This window comes from Salvelinus sp. IW2-2015, linkage group LG6.2 (genome assembly GCF_002910315.2).
Source record: "Salvelinus sp. IW2-2015 linkage group LG6.2, ASM291031v2, whole genome shotgun sequence".
Classification (NCBI taxonomy): domain Eukaryota; kingdom Metazoa; phylum Chordata; class Actinopteri; order Salmoniformes; family Salmonidae; genus Salvelinus; species Salvelinus sp. IW2-2015.
In genome coordinates this window covers 20,285,026-20,304,791 of record NC_036846.1, presented here as the reverse complement: position 1 = coordinate 20,304,791, position 19,766 = coordinate 20,285,026, and the positions used below count along the sequence as shown (strand labels likewise).

At 43.3% G+C, this 19,766-nt stretch overlaps 2 protein-coding genes across 2 annotated transcripts in view; one reads left to right on the top strand and one right to left on the bottom strand.

Moving 5' to 3' along the window:
* The window catches only part of LOC111965965 (PH and SEC7 domain-containing protein 2), a 38,917-nt gene extending 27,646 nt beyond the window's left edge, over positions 1-11,271 (top strand). The window contains exons 8-16 of the mRNA XM_023990402.2: positions 3,149-3,207; positions 4,862-4,951; positions 5,104-5,147; positions 5,227-5,417; positions 5,787-5,857; positions 6,040-6,197; positions 6,665-6,809; positions 6,960-7,103; positions 7,474-11,271. Of these exons, the coding sequence (XP_023846170.1) occupies positions 3,149-3,207; positions 4,862-4,951; positions 5,104-5,147; positions 5,227-5,417; positions 5,787-5,857; positions 6,040-6,197; positions 6,665-6,809; positions 6,960-7,103; positions 7,474-7,692 (1,121 nt within the window). The 3' untranslated portion in view covers positions 7,693-11,271. The remainder of the gene's footprint in view (positions 1-3,148; positions 3,208-4,861; positions 4,952-5,103; positions 5,148-5,226; positions 5,418-5,786; positions 5,858-6,039; positions 6,198-6,664; positions 6,810-6,959; positions 7,104-7,473) is intronic.
* Positions 11,272-13,259: 1,988 nt separating this feature from the next.
* purab (purine-rich element binding protein Ab) lies at positions 13,260-19,166 on the bottom strand. Its single transcript, XM_023990401.2, has one exon. The coding sequence runs from the start codon at positions 19,092-19,094 to the stop codon at positions 18,252-18,254; it is 843 nt and encodes a 280-aa protein (XP_023846169.1). The 5' UTR covers positions 19,095-19,166; the 3' UTR covers positions 13,260-18,251.
* Positions 19,167-19,766: the final 600 nt, after the last annotated feature.

Below are 19,766 nucleotides of genomic sequence, written 5' to 3'. Positions count from 1 at the left end.
GCATACACATATTTAGCAGATGTTATCCCGGGTGAAGTGAAATGCTTGTGTTTCTAGCTCCAACAGTGCAGTTATGCGTATTTTTTTTTAAAATCAATACAGGCAAATCCCAAAAATAAAAAGAAAGGAATTAAGAAATATTAGAACAAGCAATGTCAGAGTCAGGAATATAAATGTATACACTTGCATTCGGAAGTATTCAGACCCCTTGGCAATTTCATCCATTTTAGAATAAGGCTGTAATGTAACAAAATGTGGACAGTGTCAAGGGATCTGAATACTTTCCGAATGCACTGTATTAGAGCTTATGAATACACATAGACCTATATATGAGCCCATGCCTGGGAAAAACGCTGAATTAAAATAATGATTGTGCCTTAATACAATACATAGCCTACCACATTTTGGAGTATAGGCTAGACCAATTATGTATCAAAGACATCTTAAATCTATGTTTTTTTWAAATGTTTTTCTATCATGCGTAGTATGTGGTAGGTAGGCTATTAAGCTATGTATTGTATAACGGCACAATCATTATTTTAATTCAGCGTTTTTTCCAGGCTTGGGCTCATATATAGGTCTATGCGTATTCATAAGCTCTAATACAGTGCATTCGGAAAGTATTCAGACCCCTTGACATTGTCCACATTTTGTTATAGTACAGCCTTATTCTAAAATTGATTCAATTATATTTTTTCCTCATAAATCTACACACAATACCCCATAATGACGAAGCAAAAACAGGTTTTTAGCCATTTTTGCAAATATAAAAAGAAAAATGAAATATCTCATTTACATAAGTATTCAGACCCTTTACTCAGTGCTTTGTTGAAGCACCTTTGGCAAGCTTGGCACACCTGTATTTGGGGAGTTTCTTCCATTCTTCTCTGCAGATCCTCTCAAGTTGGATGGGGAGCATCGCTGCACAGSTATTTTCAGGTCTGATTGGGTTGAAGTCCGGGCTCTGGCTGGGCCATTCAGAGACTTGTCCCGAAGCCCCTACTGTGTTGTCTTGGCTGTGTGCTTTGGGTTGTTGTGAATCTTCGCCAAGTCTGAGGTCCTGAGGGCTCTGGAGCAGGTTTTCATCAAGGATCTCTCTGTACTTTGCTCTGTTCATCTTTCCCTCGATCCTGACAAGTCTCCCAGTCCCTGCCACTGAAAAACATCCCCACAMCATGATGCTGCCACCAACATGCTTCACTGTAGGGATGGTGCCAGGTTTCCTCCAGTTGTGACGCCTGGCATTCAGGCCAAAGAGCTCCATTTTAGTGTCATCAGACCAGAGAATCTTGTTTCTCATGGTCAGAGTCCTTTAGGTGCCTTTTACTGAGGAGTGGCTTCTGTCTGGCCACTCTACCATAAAGACCTGATTGGTGGAGTGCTGCAGAGATGGTAGTCCTTCTGGAAGGTTCTCCCATCTCAACAGAGAAACTCTGGAGCTATGACATTGTGACCATCGAGTTCTTGGTCACCTCCCTGACCAAGGCCCTTCTCCCCCGATTGCTTAGTTTGRCCAGGCYGCCACTGTTTTCTTGGGGGCCTTCAATGCTGCAGACATTTTTTGGTACCCTTCCCCAGATCTGTGCCTTGACACAATCCTGTCTCGGACAATTCCTTTGACCTCATGGCTTGATTTTTGCTCTGACATACACTGTCAACTATAGGACCTCATGTAGACAGGTTTGTGCCTTTCCAAATCATCTCCAATCAATTGAATTTACCACAGGTGGACTCCAATCAAGTTGTAAAAACATCTCAATGATGATTAATGGAAACAGGATGCAGCTGACCTCAAATTTGAGTGTCATATCAAAGGGTCTGAAAACTTATGTAAATAAGGTATTTTGTTTTTTGTTTTTTTATAAATTTACAAAAATTCAAAAAATTGTAACAACCTGTTTTTGCTTTGATATTGTATGTAGATTGATGAGATTATATTTTTTATATCCATTTTAGAATAAGGCTGTAACGTAACAAAATGTGGAAAAGGGGAAGGGCTCTGAATACTTTCTGAATGCACGGTATGCGTATGAGTGTTTTTAACTAATCCTCATCTTACAAAGTGCTGCCCATTTCATTGTGTTTGGCTTTGAAACAACATCCACAACGACCATGTTTTCCACTCAGTTTCAACCTGTTGTTGAACTTCCTTCTTCAAATTGATCAACACAGTGAGGTGAGTTTTTTAAAAGCATGATGATAAGTGTTTGATGTGATTTTTATTTGCGTTTGCATTGATGTCAGAGTGGTTGGAAGGACAATAGAGTGCTGAGTACCAGGCCATTAGCGACGTGAAGGTTGTTAGCGAGTTGGGTACTACCAACGCATGTCCAGAGTGCATAAAAGGAGATTACCGTGACCCAACGGTCACGTGGATTATTATTATTTACATTTTTGTACCCCTTTTTTGTGATATCCAATTAGTAGTTACAGTCTCGTCCCATCGCTGCAACTCCCCTATGMACTCGGGAGAGGCGAAGGTCGAGGGACATGTATCCTCCGAAACACGACCCTGCCAAGCAGCACTGCTTCTTGACACACTGCTCGCTTAACCCGGAAGCCAGCCGCACCAATGTGTCGAAGGAAACACCGTACAGCTGGCGACAGAAGTCAGCGTGCATGTGCCCGGCACGCCACAAGGAGTCGCTAGAGTGCGATGGGACAAGGACATCCCGGCCTGCCAAACCCTCCCCTAATCCGGACAGCGCTGGGCCAATTGTGCGCCGCCTCATTGGTCTCCCGGTCGCAGCCGGCCTGGGATCGAACCCTTGTCTGTAGTGATGCCTCTAGCACTGCGATGCAGTGCCTTAGACTGCTGCGCCACTCGGGAGGCAGTCACGTGGAATCTGACTGTGGTCATGACTCCTGACTGCCGGTGTGGTGGTATTACTGACACCACAACAACCCTAGGTGGGGAACACTGATGATGATGAGGAGGAGGATGACAGCTTTGTTGGCTTGAATAAAATACATTACATTACTTATCAACATTTTGCATAGCATATTTTGAAGTATTCTGCCGAGTATTGTTGAGACTTTGCCAAGTATTGTTGAGATTATTTTTTAGCCTACTGTTAAAATATGCCATTTGAGTCATCCATGACATTTAGATAACATTTAAAAACATGTTCTCTTCTTCTTCCAACAGACGGAGCCCATACGTTAACCTGCGCCCTAATGCTGCTCAACACTGATCTACATGGACACGTATGTACAGCTCTGTTATCAAACCTACAATCTGTGAAGATAGATGGAAATCAATGTACAGGCAGGAGCCCCCAGAAATACTCATAAATCCTATTTGACATACAGCAGATCCCTGAAGAGTAGAGTCAAAACCCTGTCTAACATGACTCACGCACCAACACAATTGACGTAGAGAAACCTACTGTAGCGTCGGCTCATTGTATTTATGTATTTTGCTCGGCTGTCTTTAAAAATAAAGCCCCCCTTAAGGCAGGCAACACCTGTTTAGAAGTGATGTGCTACAGCAACAATAGCTTCCCTCTCTGTCTGTCTGTATCTCTCTCTCTTTGTCTCTCTTCTATCTCTCTATCTCACTATCTCTCTGTTACCCTCCAGCTCTATCTCTCAATCTCCATCTCTGTTCTCCTCTGACCCACTTTCTGCCCTCTTTTAGTCCCGTCTTTCTGTCTCCTACTACTAAATACCACAGCACTATATACTAACTCTTATCCAGTGTTACTTTAACACAAGCTCTCACAATTTAACTCTCTGTTCTTATATGTCTACTAACAGATCCTGTCATGCATCTAACACAGTCTCTCAACCTCCTTCGTTTCTTCTCCTCTCCTCTCATTCCCTTTATTCTCCTGCGTTCTGTCTGACCTCTGTGTGACCTCTGTGTAACCTCTGGCTGTCCTGCTCCTTAGGTGGTAAGTGGCTTTTAGCACTAACCTCTTCTGTGTCTCTCCATGTACAGTATATCTGTGGTCATAATGTAACCAATCAACCGCATAATGCATGAAGAGAATAGCTAATGCTCTACCTGCACACCACTGACACCTAGTGGTCAATCAGGGGAATTATTCATAGTACTGCATAACATATTCACATCGATTTGCATTTACAGTAGTGTTTCTCCTAGCCTTGTTAAGATCCACCTGAAAAGTTTGTCAATATTTACATTTACCGGTAGGTAGTAAGGCTGTGAATCCCAAATCACCCCCTCGCCCCTTCCGACCCACTTGGAGGGCCATCGGTTGTCATGTGTTGCTGACGAAACCCCTAGGGTGACTTCCAGAGAGTGGCGAGGGGATCAATAAACCCATCAACTGTTGTTTTACAAGTTATAAACCTCAGTAACAGTTAAACATTTAATTTGTGTTATAGGCTATTTCATAAGTTACGTGTGTCATTTCTTGAAATCAGATATAAACAAATGCATGTGGTTTACACATGGACCTGCCTCTCCATTATTTTGTATTAAATTGTGCTTAGTCCAAACATATCATTATTTTGTATTAAATTGTGCTTAGTCCAAACATATCATTATTTTGGATTAAATTGTGCTTAGTCCAAACATATCATTATTTTGGATTAAATTGTGCTTAGTCCAAACATATCATTATTTTGGATTAAATTGTGCAAACTCCAAACATATTGTGGTGCTTGTCGGGATAGCACTTCGCTCTGAAGCCCACTTCGGCTGGCTTGGCCGAAGTGGTTATTGGAATTAGCCCCTACACCCTCAATAATTTTCACTCCCTAAGCTTTGGGATATTTATGCATAAGGCGGAGGTGAGCAAGAATGCACAAATGGAGGGCTGAGTGTTGTGGGAAAAGGAAGGGAGTGATTTAGGATTCAGCCTAATTCTGTTTCATTCTGTGTCTTGTCCAGAACATTGGGAAGAAGATGTCTTGCCAGCAGTTCATCAGTAATCTGGATGGCCTAAACGATGGCAAGGACTTCCCTAAAGACCTATTAAAGGTGTGTTCACCAATGCTAGGACAATATTGATAATGTAATAATTGGTCAGATTCCAAAGTTGACATTACTCTGAAGTTCATTCAGTACAATGAGGTGTAATGTGAGTTTTCTCTCCCACCATTTTGATTTCTTCACTTCCTCTTCCTGTTTAGGTGTTGTATAATTCAATAAAGAACGAGAAACTTGAATGGGCAATGTGAGTATCCCTTCTCAGGTGTGTGTGTGCGTGCGTGCGTGCGTGTCCTATGTTATTTCTGATGTCTGGTGTATTGCAGTGAGGAAGAGGAGTTCAGGAAGAGTCTATCAGAGCTGGTGGAGGAGCAGTGTGAGGGAGGGGGGAAGAGGGGGGTTGCCAGGGTAACGGATGGCAATAACCCTTTCATCGCCATCCCCATCCTACTCAACGCTGTCACCTATAAACATGGTGTCCTGTCCCGCAAGAGCCACGCAGACATGGGACGGCAAAGCACGTGAGTACAAACTCACACACACACACACACATAGATTGGCTTAGGCTAGGTTGGAAGGGAATTTCTTAAACGCATCATGAGTCGTCAGTATATTGGGATTTAAACAAAGCTTTAGAAATAACAGTTGTCTCACTCCCTCTCTCTCCTCCCTCCCTCTCTCTCTCTTCTCTCTCTCCCTCTCTCTCTCTCTCTCTCACTCTCTCTCTCTCTCTCTCTCTCCTCTCTCTCTCTCTCCTCTCTCTCTCTCTCACTCTCTTCTCTCTCTCTCTCTCTCTCTCACTCTCTCTCACCTCTCTTCTCTCTTCTCTCACTCTCACTCTCTCTCTCTCTCTCTTTCTCTTCTCTCTCTCCTCTTCTCTCTCTAGCCCCACGAGGACGACGAGGCTGGAAGAAGTTCTATGCGGTTCTAAAGGGGATGATCCTTTATCTCCAGAAGGTACCAGATACCTCTCCGTTACCATAGAAACAGACTTCTACCACTGCAGTAGAATGCAGCAGTGGTAGCTCAGCTGCGTGTGTGTCACTCTCTCTCTCTCTCCCACACACACACACACACACAAACACAGTAGTAGGAGCTCTCTGACGACGTTATATGTGTGTGTCTCCCCCTGTTGACAGGATGAGTACAAGGCTGATGCAGAGCTGTGTGAGGGGGACCTGAAGAACGCTGTGCGTATCCACCATGCGTTAGCCACCCGCGCTACAGACTACAGCAAGAGACCCAACGTCCTCAAACTAAAGACCTCTGACTGGAGAGTGTTCCTACTGCAGGCACCGTAGGTCCTCTGCTTCTCTGGCCTGTAGGGTAGACCTGTTCTCTCTCTCTGACTGGAGAGTGTTCCTACTGCAGGCACCGTAGGTCCTCTGCTACTCTGGCCTGTAGGGGAGGCCTGTTCATGGGAACCAGCTATATGTCCCCTAATGCACATTCGATTATTTTGTCACACAATGATAACTGACTTTCATGATGTACAGAAATGTGGTGTTATTATTAGCCAAATATTATTAGCCTTTAGATATTTTGTTGCAACTTGTGGCATACTCTCTCTCATAATAATGTATGCTATTTAGCAGACGCTTTGTCCATGCATATATTTTACGTACGGATGGTCTCAGGAATCGAGCACGTTATCCTGGCACTGTAAGCGCCATGCTCTACCATCTGAACACATACAGACACATACAAATGTATATTTTTTTCTTTCTCTCTGTCTGTCTGTCTGTGTCCTGTCTTTCTTTGTAGGAGTGAAGAGGAGATGATGTCGTGGATATTCCGTATTAACCTGGTAGCAGCTCTGTTCTCCGCCCCGGCCTTCCCTGCTGCCATTGGCTCCATGAAGACGTTCTGTAGACCTCTACTGCCCTCCTCCTCTACCCGGCTAAACCAGGTACACTCACGCAAACACACACACATTCTCTCACACACATTCGCTACACACACAGCCACAAATATAGCATGGTGCACCCTAAATTGATTGTGTTATGTGATTGGTTGTTACTGGTGCCTGCTGTTTGATGGGTTGCTGTGATTGGTGCAGGAGGATCAGCTGCAGTCCCACGAGGGGAAGCTGAAGCAGATGAGTGTGGAGGTGGAGGAGCACAGGAAGAGCCCGCCCTCGCCTTCTCCCAAGAGCAGAGAGTGGGAGGAGTATCGAATCAAAGAGCACTACCTCATATATGAGGTGAGAAGGAGAGAGGCTACAGGTCTTTTGGCCTACATTCCTTTGCATAATATGTGTAGTTTATCTTAAGGGAGAAAGGTTGCATCTCTCTTTCTTTCTTTCTATGTATCTCTCTTTCTCTCGCTCTGTGTAACTGTTTCTATGTGCATAGGTCTGGGTAAATCTGAAGTAGATGTCCTGTTGTTGTGTTATAGTTGTGACAGAATCACGAGATCAATGTCCTATATCCCCTTTCTCTGTGTTTTTCCCCATCATTTGTCATTAATCCTCTTTCTCTCTGTAGAGTGAGCATTGTGTAATAGCTGTGTGTTAAATGAGCCATATGTGTGATATATGCATATTTATACTCACATCACTCTCTCCATTGCAGAAGAGTCGGTACGAGACGTATATCAACCTGCTCCAGGCCAAGATGAGGGCAGAGACAGACGACCTGGAGAAGATAGAGGCTAGCGTGKTGAGCGGGATCGGSGAGGGCCGAGGGGGGCGCGAGGGCTACCTCCGGAAGACCCAGTCCTCTCCTTCCATCAGCCAGCACAGTCTCAACGGCAGGGCCTCTGGACGCACTGCCCCGGGCCAGCGGAGTTGAGAGGAGACCCCCCTTAAAAACACCATCATGCACCCCCCTGTAACTGTCCTCTGAGCCAAAGGGCTCACCCCCCTAAATGCCTAAGCACTGGATTCATATCCAACCAACTCCCCAAATCATCCCTCCTTCCTATTTCATTGCACAGTAAAGCGGTAATAATTGTTCCAGCTATACAGTATTAKTGGTGTTATTTAACCAACAGCTAATTGTCGCTGGCAGTGCTTATAAGAACACTTATAACGGAGAACATGAAGATGTGGAAAAAAGGACGAAATTGGAGAGAGGACTTACCGGCATAAAGGAAGTGACATCGTAAGGAAGTGTGGACTGTAGTTTTTTGGTTTGAGGAGGTGGATGGTGGATTTCAGGGTGGAGGGGTACAGTAGCATAGTAGTAGGGTGACAAGTAGCCTAGCGGTGAAGAGATTTGGGCCAGTAACCATCGCTGTTTTGAATCCCGAGCTGACTAGGTGAAAAATCTGTCAATGTGCCCTAGAGCAAGGCACTTAACCCACAATTGCTCCTGTAAGTCGCTCTGCATAAGAGCATCTGCTAAATGTCTAAAATGTAAAATGTACACTACCGTTCAAAAGTTTGGGGTCACTTACAAATGTCCTTGTTTTTGAAAGAGAAGCTAATTTTTTGTCCATTAAAATAACATAAAATTGATCAGAAATACAGTGTAGACATTTTTAATATTGTAAATGACTATTGTAGCTGGAAACAGCWAAAAAAAAAAAAGGAATATCTACATAGGCGTGTTCCAATGGCATGTTGTGTTAGCTAATCACAGTTTAATATTTTAAAAGGCATTAGAAAACCCTTTTGCAATTATGTTAGCACAGCTGAAAACTGTTGTTCTGATTTAAAGAAGCAATAAAACTGGCCTTCTTTAGACTAGTTGAGTATCTGGAGCTTCAGCATTTGTGGGTTCGATTACAGGCTGAAAATGACCAGAAACAAAGACCTTTCTTCAGAAACTCGTCAGTCTATTCTTGTTCTGAGAAATGAAGGATATTCCATGCGAGAAATTGCCAAGAAACTGAAGGTCTCGTACAACGCTGTGTACTATTCCCTTCACAGAACAGCACAAACTGGCTCTAACCAGAGTAGAAAGAGGAGTGGGAGGCCCCGGTGCACAACTCTCAACATCAACAGTTAAGAGTTGCAAAGAAAAATACATATCTCAGACTGGCCAATAAAAATAAAAGATTAAGATGGGCAAAATAACACAGACACTGGACAGAGGAAGATTGGAAAAAAGTGTTATGGACAGACGAATCTAAGTTTGAGGTGTTTGGATCACAAAGAAGAACATTCGTGAGATGCAGAAAAAATGAAAAGATGCTGGAGGAGTGCTTGACGCCATCTGTCAAGCATGGTGGAGGTAATGTGATGGTCTGGGGGTGCTTTGGTGGTGGTAAAGTGGGAGATTTGTTCAGGGGAAAAGCGATCTTGATGAAGGAAGGCTTTCACTTCATTTTGCAACACCATGCCATACCCTGTGGACGGCACTTAATTGGAGCCAATTTCCTCCTACAACAGGACAATGACCCAAAGAACAGCTCCAAACTATGCAAGAACTATTTAGGGAAGAAGCAGTCAGCTGGTATTCTGTCTATAATAGAGTGGCCGGCCAGCACAGTCATTGGATCTCAACCCTATTGAGCTGTTGTAGGAGCAGCTTGACCGTATGGTACGTAAGAAGCGCCCATCAAGCCAATCCAACTTGTGGGAGGTGCTTCAGGAAGTATGGGGTGAAATGTCTTCAGATTACCTCAACAAATTGACAACTAGAATGCCAAAGCTCTGCAAGGCTGTAATTGCTGCAAATAGAGGATTCTTTGATGAAAGCAATGTTTGAAGGACACAATTATTTAATTTAAAAATCATTATTTATAACCTTGTCAACGTCTTGACTATATTTCCTATTCATTTTGCAACTCATTTCATGTATGTTTTCATGGAAAACAATGACATTTCTAAGTGACCCCAAACGTTTGAAGTAACTCACACCTTATAGTGAGCCTTCAACAGGTTACTATGGACCATAGAGCATGGAGACTCTCCTCAGTGTATCTGAACAGGCCTATGTAACACACCTACTGTATGGAAGCCTTATGATGATGAACAACACTTACTCAGACTCTCAGAACTGTTATGATGATCAACTCCTTGCTGTGTAGACTATTATTGATAAGTATGTATTTCTTCTTCCACTTGAACCTGAGCTTCATATATGATATCAGACTGAATGAAAGCACTGTGGCATGTTTTATAACCCTTGTTCTATGTTACTGTCTGGATACCTGTACTGCTGTTACTCTGAGTGGATACCTGTACTGCTGTTACTCTGAGTGGATACCTGTACTGCTGTTACTCTGAGTGGAAGCTGAGATGGAGGACATTGACTGAGTATGAGCAGTAATGTTGGTTTGTTGAAGATTTTGATCAAGTGCTTTTAGAGTGTGTGTGTGTGTGTGAGCGCCTGCGTACATGCGTGTGTATGTGGTTGAGGGATGGCCAGTGGACATTGGGTTAAGGTTGAAAGGAAGCACGTCTAACGTTAAAGGATCTGTGTTCTGTGTTAGAATGCTTTAATGCAGAAGAAGACATCTCCCTGAGTTGGAGCTGGCTCATCTTCCTGTCATGTCATCATCAGAGTGCAGATACTACAATCAAAGACTGAAAGACAAAGCAGCAGAACAGGAAGTAGAGGAAGTGGCTGAGCAGAACATAGCGGTACACGTGGTGTAGAATCATATTCATGTGGGAGACCAGAGAGAGGACACTAACCCAGCTCTGTCTCTCCAGGAAGGAACCATGGAAAGATGGAGGGAGGGAAGAGGGCTGTGGTTCTGCTGGACTACATTGTTCTAAATTGAACATTGAAACTCATCCCCCTCTCTTTCTCCCTCCCCCTTTCCTGACTGGACTTCGGATGGGATAGTGTCCCTAATTCATATCTCTTTCTRGACACTAAAGCGGTACGGAATCTTTGCACGGTCAGAACAGACACAGAGGCTTTATAGATGCTGTGTTATGATGAGACTGGATCAGAGATCCTTAGTTCTGTTGACTGAAGTGGAATTTGGAATCAGAACTGCCATTTTATACATTATGTCTTTCTTACTCTGAGGACCGACCTTGTCACTTTGGCTGTTGTGCTAACTAACCATTGTTTCCCCAATGTTTTAGGGTAGAGCAGTGCTGTTGTAATATAGAATTGTGAGAAGGTTTTTTACTTTGCTGGTCCTGTCTTAAATAAATATTTTTTGTTTGTTTTTTATTTAAACAAAGGAAGCTTGGAGACTGGAAATGTTACTGTATATTGTTATTTTGTTTGACAGTGTAAAGTGGAGGGAGTTTTTACTGGTTATTTTAGTCAGTGCTTCCTAGTCACCTTTCATATACAATAGAAATTGGTGTCAATGTTTTTATTATCAATTCTACATCTCTTTATCTAGAGATATTGCCTTATGTAACACAGATGAGAAAATAACGATGTGGAAAATGTTTAGCATAGCTAGTTCGCAATTTAGCAGGAATAAACATCACGTCCACATCTTGGACACAATGAGCACTTGTCAAGGTACCGCTTGCACCTGTAGCCATTAAATACTATGAAAGGCTGGTCATGGCTCCACATCAACACCATCATCCCAGACACCCTGGACCCACTCCAATTCACATACTGCCCCAACAGAGCCACACATTACGCAATCTCTATTGCACTCCCACCTGGACAAGAGGAACACTTATGTGAGAATGCTGTTCATTGACTACAGCTCAGCATACAACACCATAGTGCCCTCCAAGCTCCTCACTAAGCTCAGGTACCTGGAACTGAACACCTCACTCTGCAAGTGGATCCTGGATTTCCTGACAGGCTGCCCCAGGTGGTGAGGGTAGGCAACAACACACTGATCCTCAACACAGGGGCCCCTCAGGATGTGCATGCTTAGTCCCCTTCTGTACTCCCTGTTCACCTGCACATGACTCCAACACCATCATTAAGTTTGAGGACGACATTACGGTGGTAGGCCTGATCACCAACGAGGATGAGACAGCCTATGGGGAGAAGGTCAGTGACCTGGCAGTGTGGTGCCAGGACAACCTCAACATCAGCAAGACAAAGGAGCTGATCGTGCAGTACAGGAAACAGAGGGCCGAGCACGCCCCCATCCACATTGATGGGGATGTAGTGGAGCGGGTCGAGAAATTTGAGTTCCTCAGTGTCCACAAGGAACATGATCCACACACACCAACACAGTCGTGAAGAAGGCACGACAACGCCTCTTCCCCCTCAGGAGGCTGAAAAGATTTGGCATGGGCCCTCAGATCCTCAAGAAGTTCTACAACTGCACCATTGAGAGCATCTTGACTGGCTGCATCACCGCTTGGTATGGCAACTGCTTGGCATCCGACTGCAAGGCGCTATAGAGGGTAGTGCATACGGTCTAGTACATCACCGGGGACGAGTTCCCTGCCATCAAGGACTTCTATACCAGGCAGTGTCAGAGGAAGGCCATAAAAAAGTCCAGCCACGCAAGTCATAGACTGTTCTCTCTGCTACCGCTCGGCAAGCGGTACCGATGCACCAAGTCTGGAACCAACAAGACCCTGCACAGCTTCTACCCCCAAGCCATAAGGCTGCTAAATAGTTAACCAAATAGCTACCTAGACAATCTGCATTGACTCCCTTTTGCACCAACTTTCAATTCATCAAATACACTGCTGCTACTGCTTATTATCTATCTTGTTGCCTAGACATTTTACCTCTACCTATATGTACATATCTACCTCAATTACCTCGGACCCCAACACATCGACTCGGTACTGGTACTCTATGTATATAGTCAAGTTATCATTACTCATTGTGTATTTATTCCTTGTGTTATTATTTTTCTATTTTTGTTGGGAATGGCTCGTAAGTAAGCATTTTACTGTTAGTCTACACCTGTTGTTTACGAAGCATGTGATTTGATTGTCTCTCAAATACATCGTAACAGTTGTTGTTTAGCTAGCTAGTGATTTTTTGTTGTTGTTGCCATATTAGCATTGACATTAWATCAGTCAAAACAAGACATGGTATTAAGAACAAGATAAAACTAGCAGAAAAGAGCCACCTACGATTCCCTACATGGCAACCTCTTGTCATTGTTGCTAGCTATCTGACCGTTCAAAGTCATAACAAAGCACGGATTCCGGCCCCATCGATGCGTGCACATTATTTTCGTGATGTCAGCCAACCCGTCTGTTCTTGTCAATACGACGTGAACAGTATCCATGCTTCAGCACCTTTGACAGCGCCAACTTTCCGCATCAACAACACGTCCTCAAAACGGCACAAATAGGCCTACTTCAGCGCAATGGACAGCACCAATGTCGCAAATCGCCATCACCTTGAAAAGTGCTTGACGACTCTTCTAGCGAACTTCAGGTTTCACCAGCAGGTAGGCCTATTGGTGCCACTACCAGTACTTCTAAATGTAAGTTATTTGGACCATTATGAATTTAAAAAAAACTGTGGAACTTTTAGTCAGACACTCTGTAAAGACACAAGAGCATGAGGAATGCCTGTTTATTGCAATTAGTCATTTTCAGACGACAAAGGCTTTTCCAACAATAAAACAACAACGTACAAAACAGCACACGTTTTGCCATCAACTAAAATTTAATAAGGTAGTGAAAGTACATAAACAAAGTAATGAAGTACAGTAAGATACAAGTTATGATGATGTCAAATGTAGGATGAGCAGATTTTTCAAAGCCAAATTAAGCACCATCGTCATGTAGTCAGGAAAGGCCATAAATCAGTAAGAACTACTCTAGAATGTATGGGGGGAAAGTTAAACATGGTACATCACAGTTTTCAGACCTTTATACCAACTAAAAAATATCAATATTGGTGTAACACTACTTTATCATGCAATTTACTTTAGTAAACCTTCTGAAARACAGACAAAATATACTTCAATAAGTAGAAGAACTTGATACATCTCTGTCCAGCAATGTCACAAAGCCTGGAAAGTAATTTATACTCTCTGAATGTGAGATCCCTATCAAAAATAATATGCCGATTTTTTTAATTTTCTTAATATATCTAAAGTGCAAGTATTTATCCATTTTATTCAATGCTTTCTGTAAGTATAAAATACAAAAGAAAAAAACAGCAATATGCTTTTCCTGTTTATATGTTATATTTTTCTGAAACAAGGATCATCATATACACACACACACACCACAGATAAAATATTTTGAAAGGTGCAACATATCATATAGGGTTGATAAAGGGTAGTTAGACCATACGGTGACATGGGATATGTTCATTGTGCATTGACCCTCTTCCTCCCCATTGACTTTTATAGATCCTTTTCCTAATGTCTCGTCCCTGTACATAACAGTAGCCTATACAGTCTGCATACATGAAGGACTCTGCATTGGTATGTGCAAAACAGAATGTGTGCTGAGCTAGTAATGGTCAAGGTGACTGTTGGCTTCACAAACAAGATTGTGATTGGCCTTGCCCATTATAGACGTTGTCTGTGAGTGATTGGTCTGAACTTGAAGGACCAGAGAAACGTCATAGCGACAYTAGAACACTGAAACTAAATTTAATGGATCTTTAAACAGCTTCGTAGAATGAATGGAAGTTGAAATTGTAGTGGGAGAGATTCCAGAAGACCACACCTCTAAAGGGACTGGTAGAGGTTGTTACCATGGTCATGCAGCTGTTGTTTAGATCAAAACACACATTCCCACCATTAAGAACTAGTACAAATAAGAAGAACAAAGCACCTCTAATAGTTAATCAATTCTAAGACATCTCTCTCTGATTCAAACAGCACAAGCACCATCACCACCACCAATGTTACACTGAACTGAACTAGCCATGCTGCTGCACAGTTACAATCAACCCACTGCAGGTTTTGATTATGGAACAAAAACACCTGGCGTCCATTTTGTGCCCCATTGATTAACTGCAATGTGAGCAACATGGCGAAATCATCAGCTCTAAACCGTGGCAGTTGGTTCTGACCCAACACTGTGTTGATCCTTTAAAATAGGCAGTGTTCTAGAATCTATTACACAGAACCATGCCACTCCGGAACCAGAACGGACCCAGTAGCACCTTGTGAACTGACAAAAAAATAATCACTTTTGTTACATTTTTATTTATTTTTTATGTGCGTTTTACAGAGCGAGGCATACAAACGTAAAACGTGAGCTGAATGAGTTAGAATTATGGCCCCATTAAATCAGATCCGCTTTAGCCGACATCCACATAGCTGATATTTTGATGTGTCGGAGGTGGAACCGCGTTAGAGCTGTCAAATCCACAAGTGGCTCCCGGCATCATACCTAAAGCGCACATTGCTATTGGCAGCACGAAGTCGCATTAAMAGAAATCCCATGGAGTCATATTTACAAGTTCAAACACTGGAATGTGAGATGTAATCTACAGCTCAATTAAGCTGATAGAAATCCTCATTAAATGTTAAATGATTTTCAATTTGAACGTCATTATTTCTATATAGCCTACACTTTCTCGTTCTYAACTTCTAACGCGAGTGGGAKGGGTGTGGCTTCATGACAATGATCTCAAGAGCAGCTGCTCACCGATTTGACAGCTACAACACAGTTCCACTTCGGACACCGCCAAAACATCAGCTATGCGGGTGTTGGCTATCGCCAGTTAACACTTGATCTGATTGACTATAGCCTTCGTCTCTCTAGGGCTGGCCAGTAAGAGAGTTGTGAAAATGGTGTATTGAATTTCCAGGCTTAATGTCTCGCATTTAAAGCCTAAATTCAATCAAGCATTTACTGTGTAGGAATAGTATTTGGTCTTTCACAGCGGTAGTGGAGGTTTGACTGAATTCTGGCTTCAAAATGTTCTTTATATGTGTAGAGCACAACTGAGTCAAATCCGCAGTTTACCTGCTATGTAAAAGATCTCTCTGAAATTCTGGGGCAGTGTTAGGCAGTGTCATGGGTTTCTCTCCAAAAGAGGAGAGAAACCCATGAAGCTTTAATGCTAGCCTAGTAAAGAGACATTTAATAGGGGTCCTATATGGGGCCCCACATAGGGACCCATGCATCTCGAGGCCTCTTTCTTACAGTTGTAACTCTGACCGAATCCAAATGGCTGGTGGAATTATAGCAGACCTACCTACTGCTGCTCAGTCTGTCCTCAACATCACGCCAGCCGGCCTGATGGCAGTACAGTACAGTGCAGTAGGTTTAGATCACCTAAACTAATCCAAGCCACCCTGTGATGCTCTAAATCCAGCTACTGATGGTTAACCTAGCTGACTGATTGTTAATCAACGCTTAAAGAAATCCTCTATGGCATTGTTTACTGGTGGACTGAGAGCAAGGAATGCTGGGTAACTGTCAAAATGATTCTGTCTTCACCCCAGGAAGAATGGTTGGTCTCTTCATCGTCAGGGCAACCCCCTCTGTCACCACATCAATTTGTTGACATCGTGTCATTTTCATTGAACTTTTCTCCTTCTGACTTGGGATAATTTATCCCAGTAAAACTAAGAAGTTTCATGATACTACTCAATTAAATTATAAGACACTCAGAAGGGGCAGGACTGTGCTTCTAACACTGACCTGAAGATGAGGAGATCGCTTATCCCCCCCACAAATCAGAAAGCTTATGTCACTGTAGCGATTCTGTGGAAAGAGAAACAGCAGAAACGTGCCTACACTCACTGAAAAACAGTGGGTTACTGTATATGAAAGTGATGGGAAATCTCACACTAGTTTGAAACCTTTTCACTTAAATGCAGAGAAAGACTTCACATTTCTGTAACAATGCAGAATTCAGCCTCATGCTTTTCAAATATCAATCACATATATATTTGCCTTTTTTTGTCTATACAACATACAATGCCACGATTGGCATGTACAATATTGCACACTATAAAGTAATGTCCTCACTGTCTGTCATCACCCTGTGTAGGGGGAGACTGCTGCTCTGACAACATATGGAGAGTAACGTTGAGAAATCAAATAATGCAGTGACAAATTAGACCAGCAAGCCCGGTCTAGTTTGGATTATATTGGAGCTGTAGCACCATAGAAAGATACTGCCTTGGCCTTTTGGCCTACATCCAGAAAAACCTCACAAGGGGCTCTTAGGGCATCCATCCATCATCCGTCTCCATCTCATCCCCACTGACTGACTACTGTATACGTCCAGTTACATTTTACATGGTGCAAGAGGTGGACAGACACAACCCCACATCTCTGATGACTATCCATGCTCACATTAGAAGTCCTGCTGCTGTTGCTGTTCTAGGGGCCATTCTCTGCTCTCCTGCCTGTGGAGGGAGACAGGCTACAGAAAAGGGCCTCTCTGGTTTGGCTTGTTAGTGATGACCAATAGCCATACAGCAAACAGTACAGAACTCACAAATGAAAACATACAGTGGTCGAGAGAGATATCATTAACATCGACCACAATGTGAAGCACGTAAACGAGTGGAGTGTATAAGGCACCAGGTTGTTCTGACGTCAGAGAGGATGCGCCCTCGCGGCTCAGCATGCATGTAGCCGCGCGCTGATGCGTCTTTTTACGCGTCTCGCGCTGCCATCACCGGTTGAGCATCTGGTTTTTGTGCCCCATCCCACCCTCCCCCCGAAAAAGAAAACTCGCCCACAGAAAACGTGGGCATTTTAGGATTTAAATACAGCTGATTCACAAAATCATAATTAGTATATCTAAGTTAGCACATTTTTTATCTAACCATTGTTCCAAATTTGAATGGACATGGTGCAAAAGGGTTGATATTCAATAGTAAAGATGCTTTTATCCCGTTTAGGCCTATATCGACTCTGCTCTCCTCATAAAATACTCCATAATGTAGGCCTATGACATGATAGAAACGCTTTTCATAACTACATTTTCGATGAAATTAAACACTATAACTTTCCCAAATGCCTTTTAAAAAGAGATTTAGGCCTACGCATATTGGCAGAAGTGTCTATTTTTTCAGTCTGTGCGTTGCGTTCTGCAGTACACGTTAGTAGATAGCGCTTTACTTTTTATTTCCTGCGTACCTTATATTAATAAACTACAACTGATTTCAGATATTGGTTTGGTAAAGTAATTTATCATATATATATATATATATTTGTGCTGATGTCAAATGTTGGTTTACATGGAGATCTTCGTAATTTCCAATTTACGTTTTTTTCGTTTTGCACTTTGGAAACCTTTTCGAAATAGCTTGGACGTGTGCAAAATCAGGTTGTTTGTTAGAGCAATAAACACTCTGTTCATTGTCATTTAAATCAAGTAGGAAACAGTTCATATTTTACAGTTCAAACAAGTTATTGATAGCAGCGGCTTACTGTTAAAATGGTTGGTAAGTGGGTGACATCCAGCAATGAACGACGAGACAGTAGGCTACTGCCAGTCTGACTGTGAAGGTTGTGTGTGGGGTGGTTCCCTTGGAATTTTCTCTTTATATTTTACAGTAAAAGTCTGATTATAAAGTCTGTTGTTTGTTGTTATTTATTTCTGCTCAAGCCGGTAATCCGTCAATCATCGTCCCCGTCGTCACCATGTTGGCCCTCCGGTAGGAGTTCGGAGGCCCGTTTCTCTCTACTCCGCTCCTGGATCTTTCTCATCTCCTCCGCATATTTACAGAACGTGTTGCCGAATTTGGACCACACTTTGCACGGAACAGTGATGGAGTTCCGGTAGGTAGGCTTCACCTCGCTGACCCGCATGAACACTCCGTACTTGTTAGAACCCACGTCGAAGAAAAAGCGTTTGTTGTCAACAGTCAAGGAAGTGCCTTCGGGTAGTTCTGCCGGTTCCTCGTCCACACCGTAATCATCGATGAGTTTGGCCAAAGCGTCACGGAACTCGATAAGTCCCTGCGCTGGAAGCGCGATGGTTTGGCCTTGTGCACTTCCCAATCCGGGCCCCCGATTAACGGTCTGACGGATCCTTAGGAACCGCCCCCTCTGGTTCTCTTTCAGATCCATGTAATATTTGCGATTCTCTCGCACTAGAAATTCGCTCTTGAGGGCACGCCGGGGCTCATCCTGCACTATATCCGGGTTGCTCGGGCCCAGCTGGGCGTAATGTTCGATGAAGTCCCCGAGATAGTCACGGAACTCCACTGCCACTGACATAGAGAGAGTGAGGCGGCTCTTATTTCCCCCAGCTCCGACCTCGGCTATCTTTAGGAAGCGGCCTTTTGCATTCTGCTTCACGTCTAGGTAGAAGCGCTTATTCTGGATGTCGACTCGCTTTGACGCGAGCTCCTCGGTGTCGTGTTGCAGTCTTGCCGCGGCGCCCATCGCGCCCGGAGGCAGGGAGCCGGGGCCTGTGGCCAGCCCTCCGTGGTCACTGCCACTGTCTCTGTCCGCCATGATGCTGCCTCCTGCTTACCTTCCACCGTCTCCCTCAGCCTGCTGCAACCTCGACTGCCTGTCAACCACACCGACGATATCGCGAGAGCGCTACGCTTTAGAAAGGAAACGAAAGCAGCCTACTGTAGTCCATATTACGTGCTGTTCTGAGAGGGGGGTATTCAAGAGATACACGTTTGCGTCTAGTGTCTGTGTAGCAGCTGCACATAATTCAGTAACGTTGCAACTAAATTGAAGCTCTTCACAATGTGTTATGATGCATTGTTATAATGTCCCTCATTTCTATTTCCTATTAGTAATATGTAATCATAATTTTGCACAAAATTGCCTATACTATACTTCCACTGGTCATCATCTGTCATGAGAGAAACGGGTGTTTTGTCTGCATCTGTAGCATCTAGCACATTCCTCGAATGAAACACTGAGCAGAGACAGATAACAACCGAGCAGAGACAGATAATAACCGAGCAGAGACAGATAATACAAACGTGTATTTCATCTCTTCTTAACAATCACCCTTGCATTTAAACATAATACAGCTAGGTGGATAAAATGACATATAAAAGTCGAATTAACTGATCAAGGTGTATTTGTCTTTTCATGAGAGAATAGACTCATATGTTTGGAGTGTTGAAGGAGTGATTTGATTGAGGATAAAAATTGAGCTTCAAA

Bases quoted from the DNA above. Each gene is read 5' to 3' on its own strand.
- purab (XM_023990401.2), bottom strand. From the start codon at position 19,094: ATGGCGGACAGAGACAGTGGCAGTGACCACGGAGGGCTGGCCACAGGC.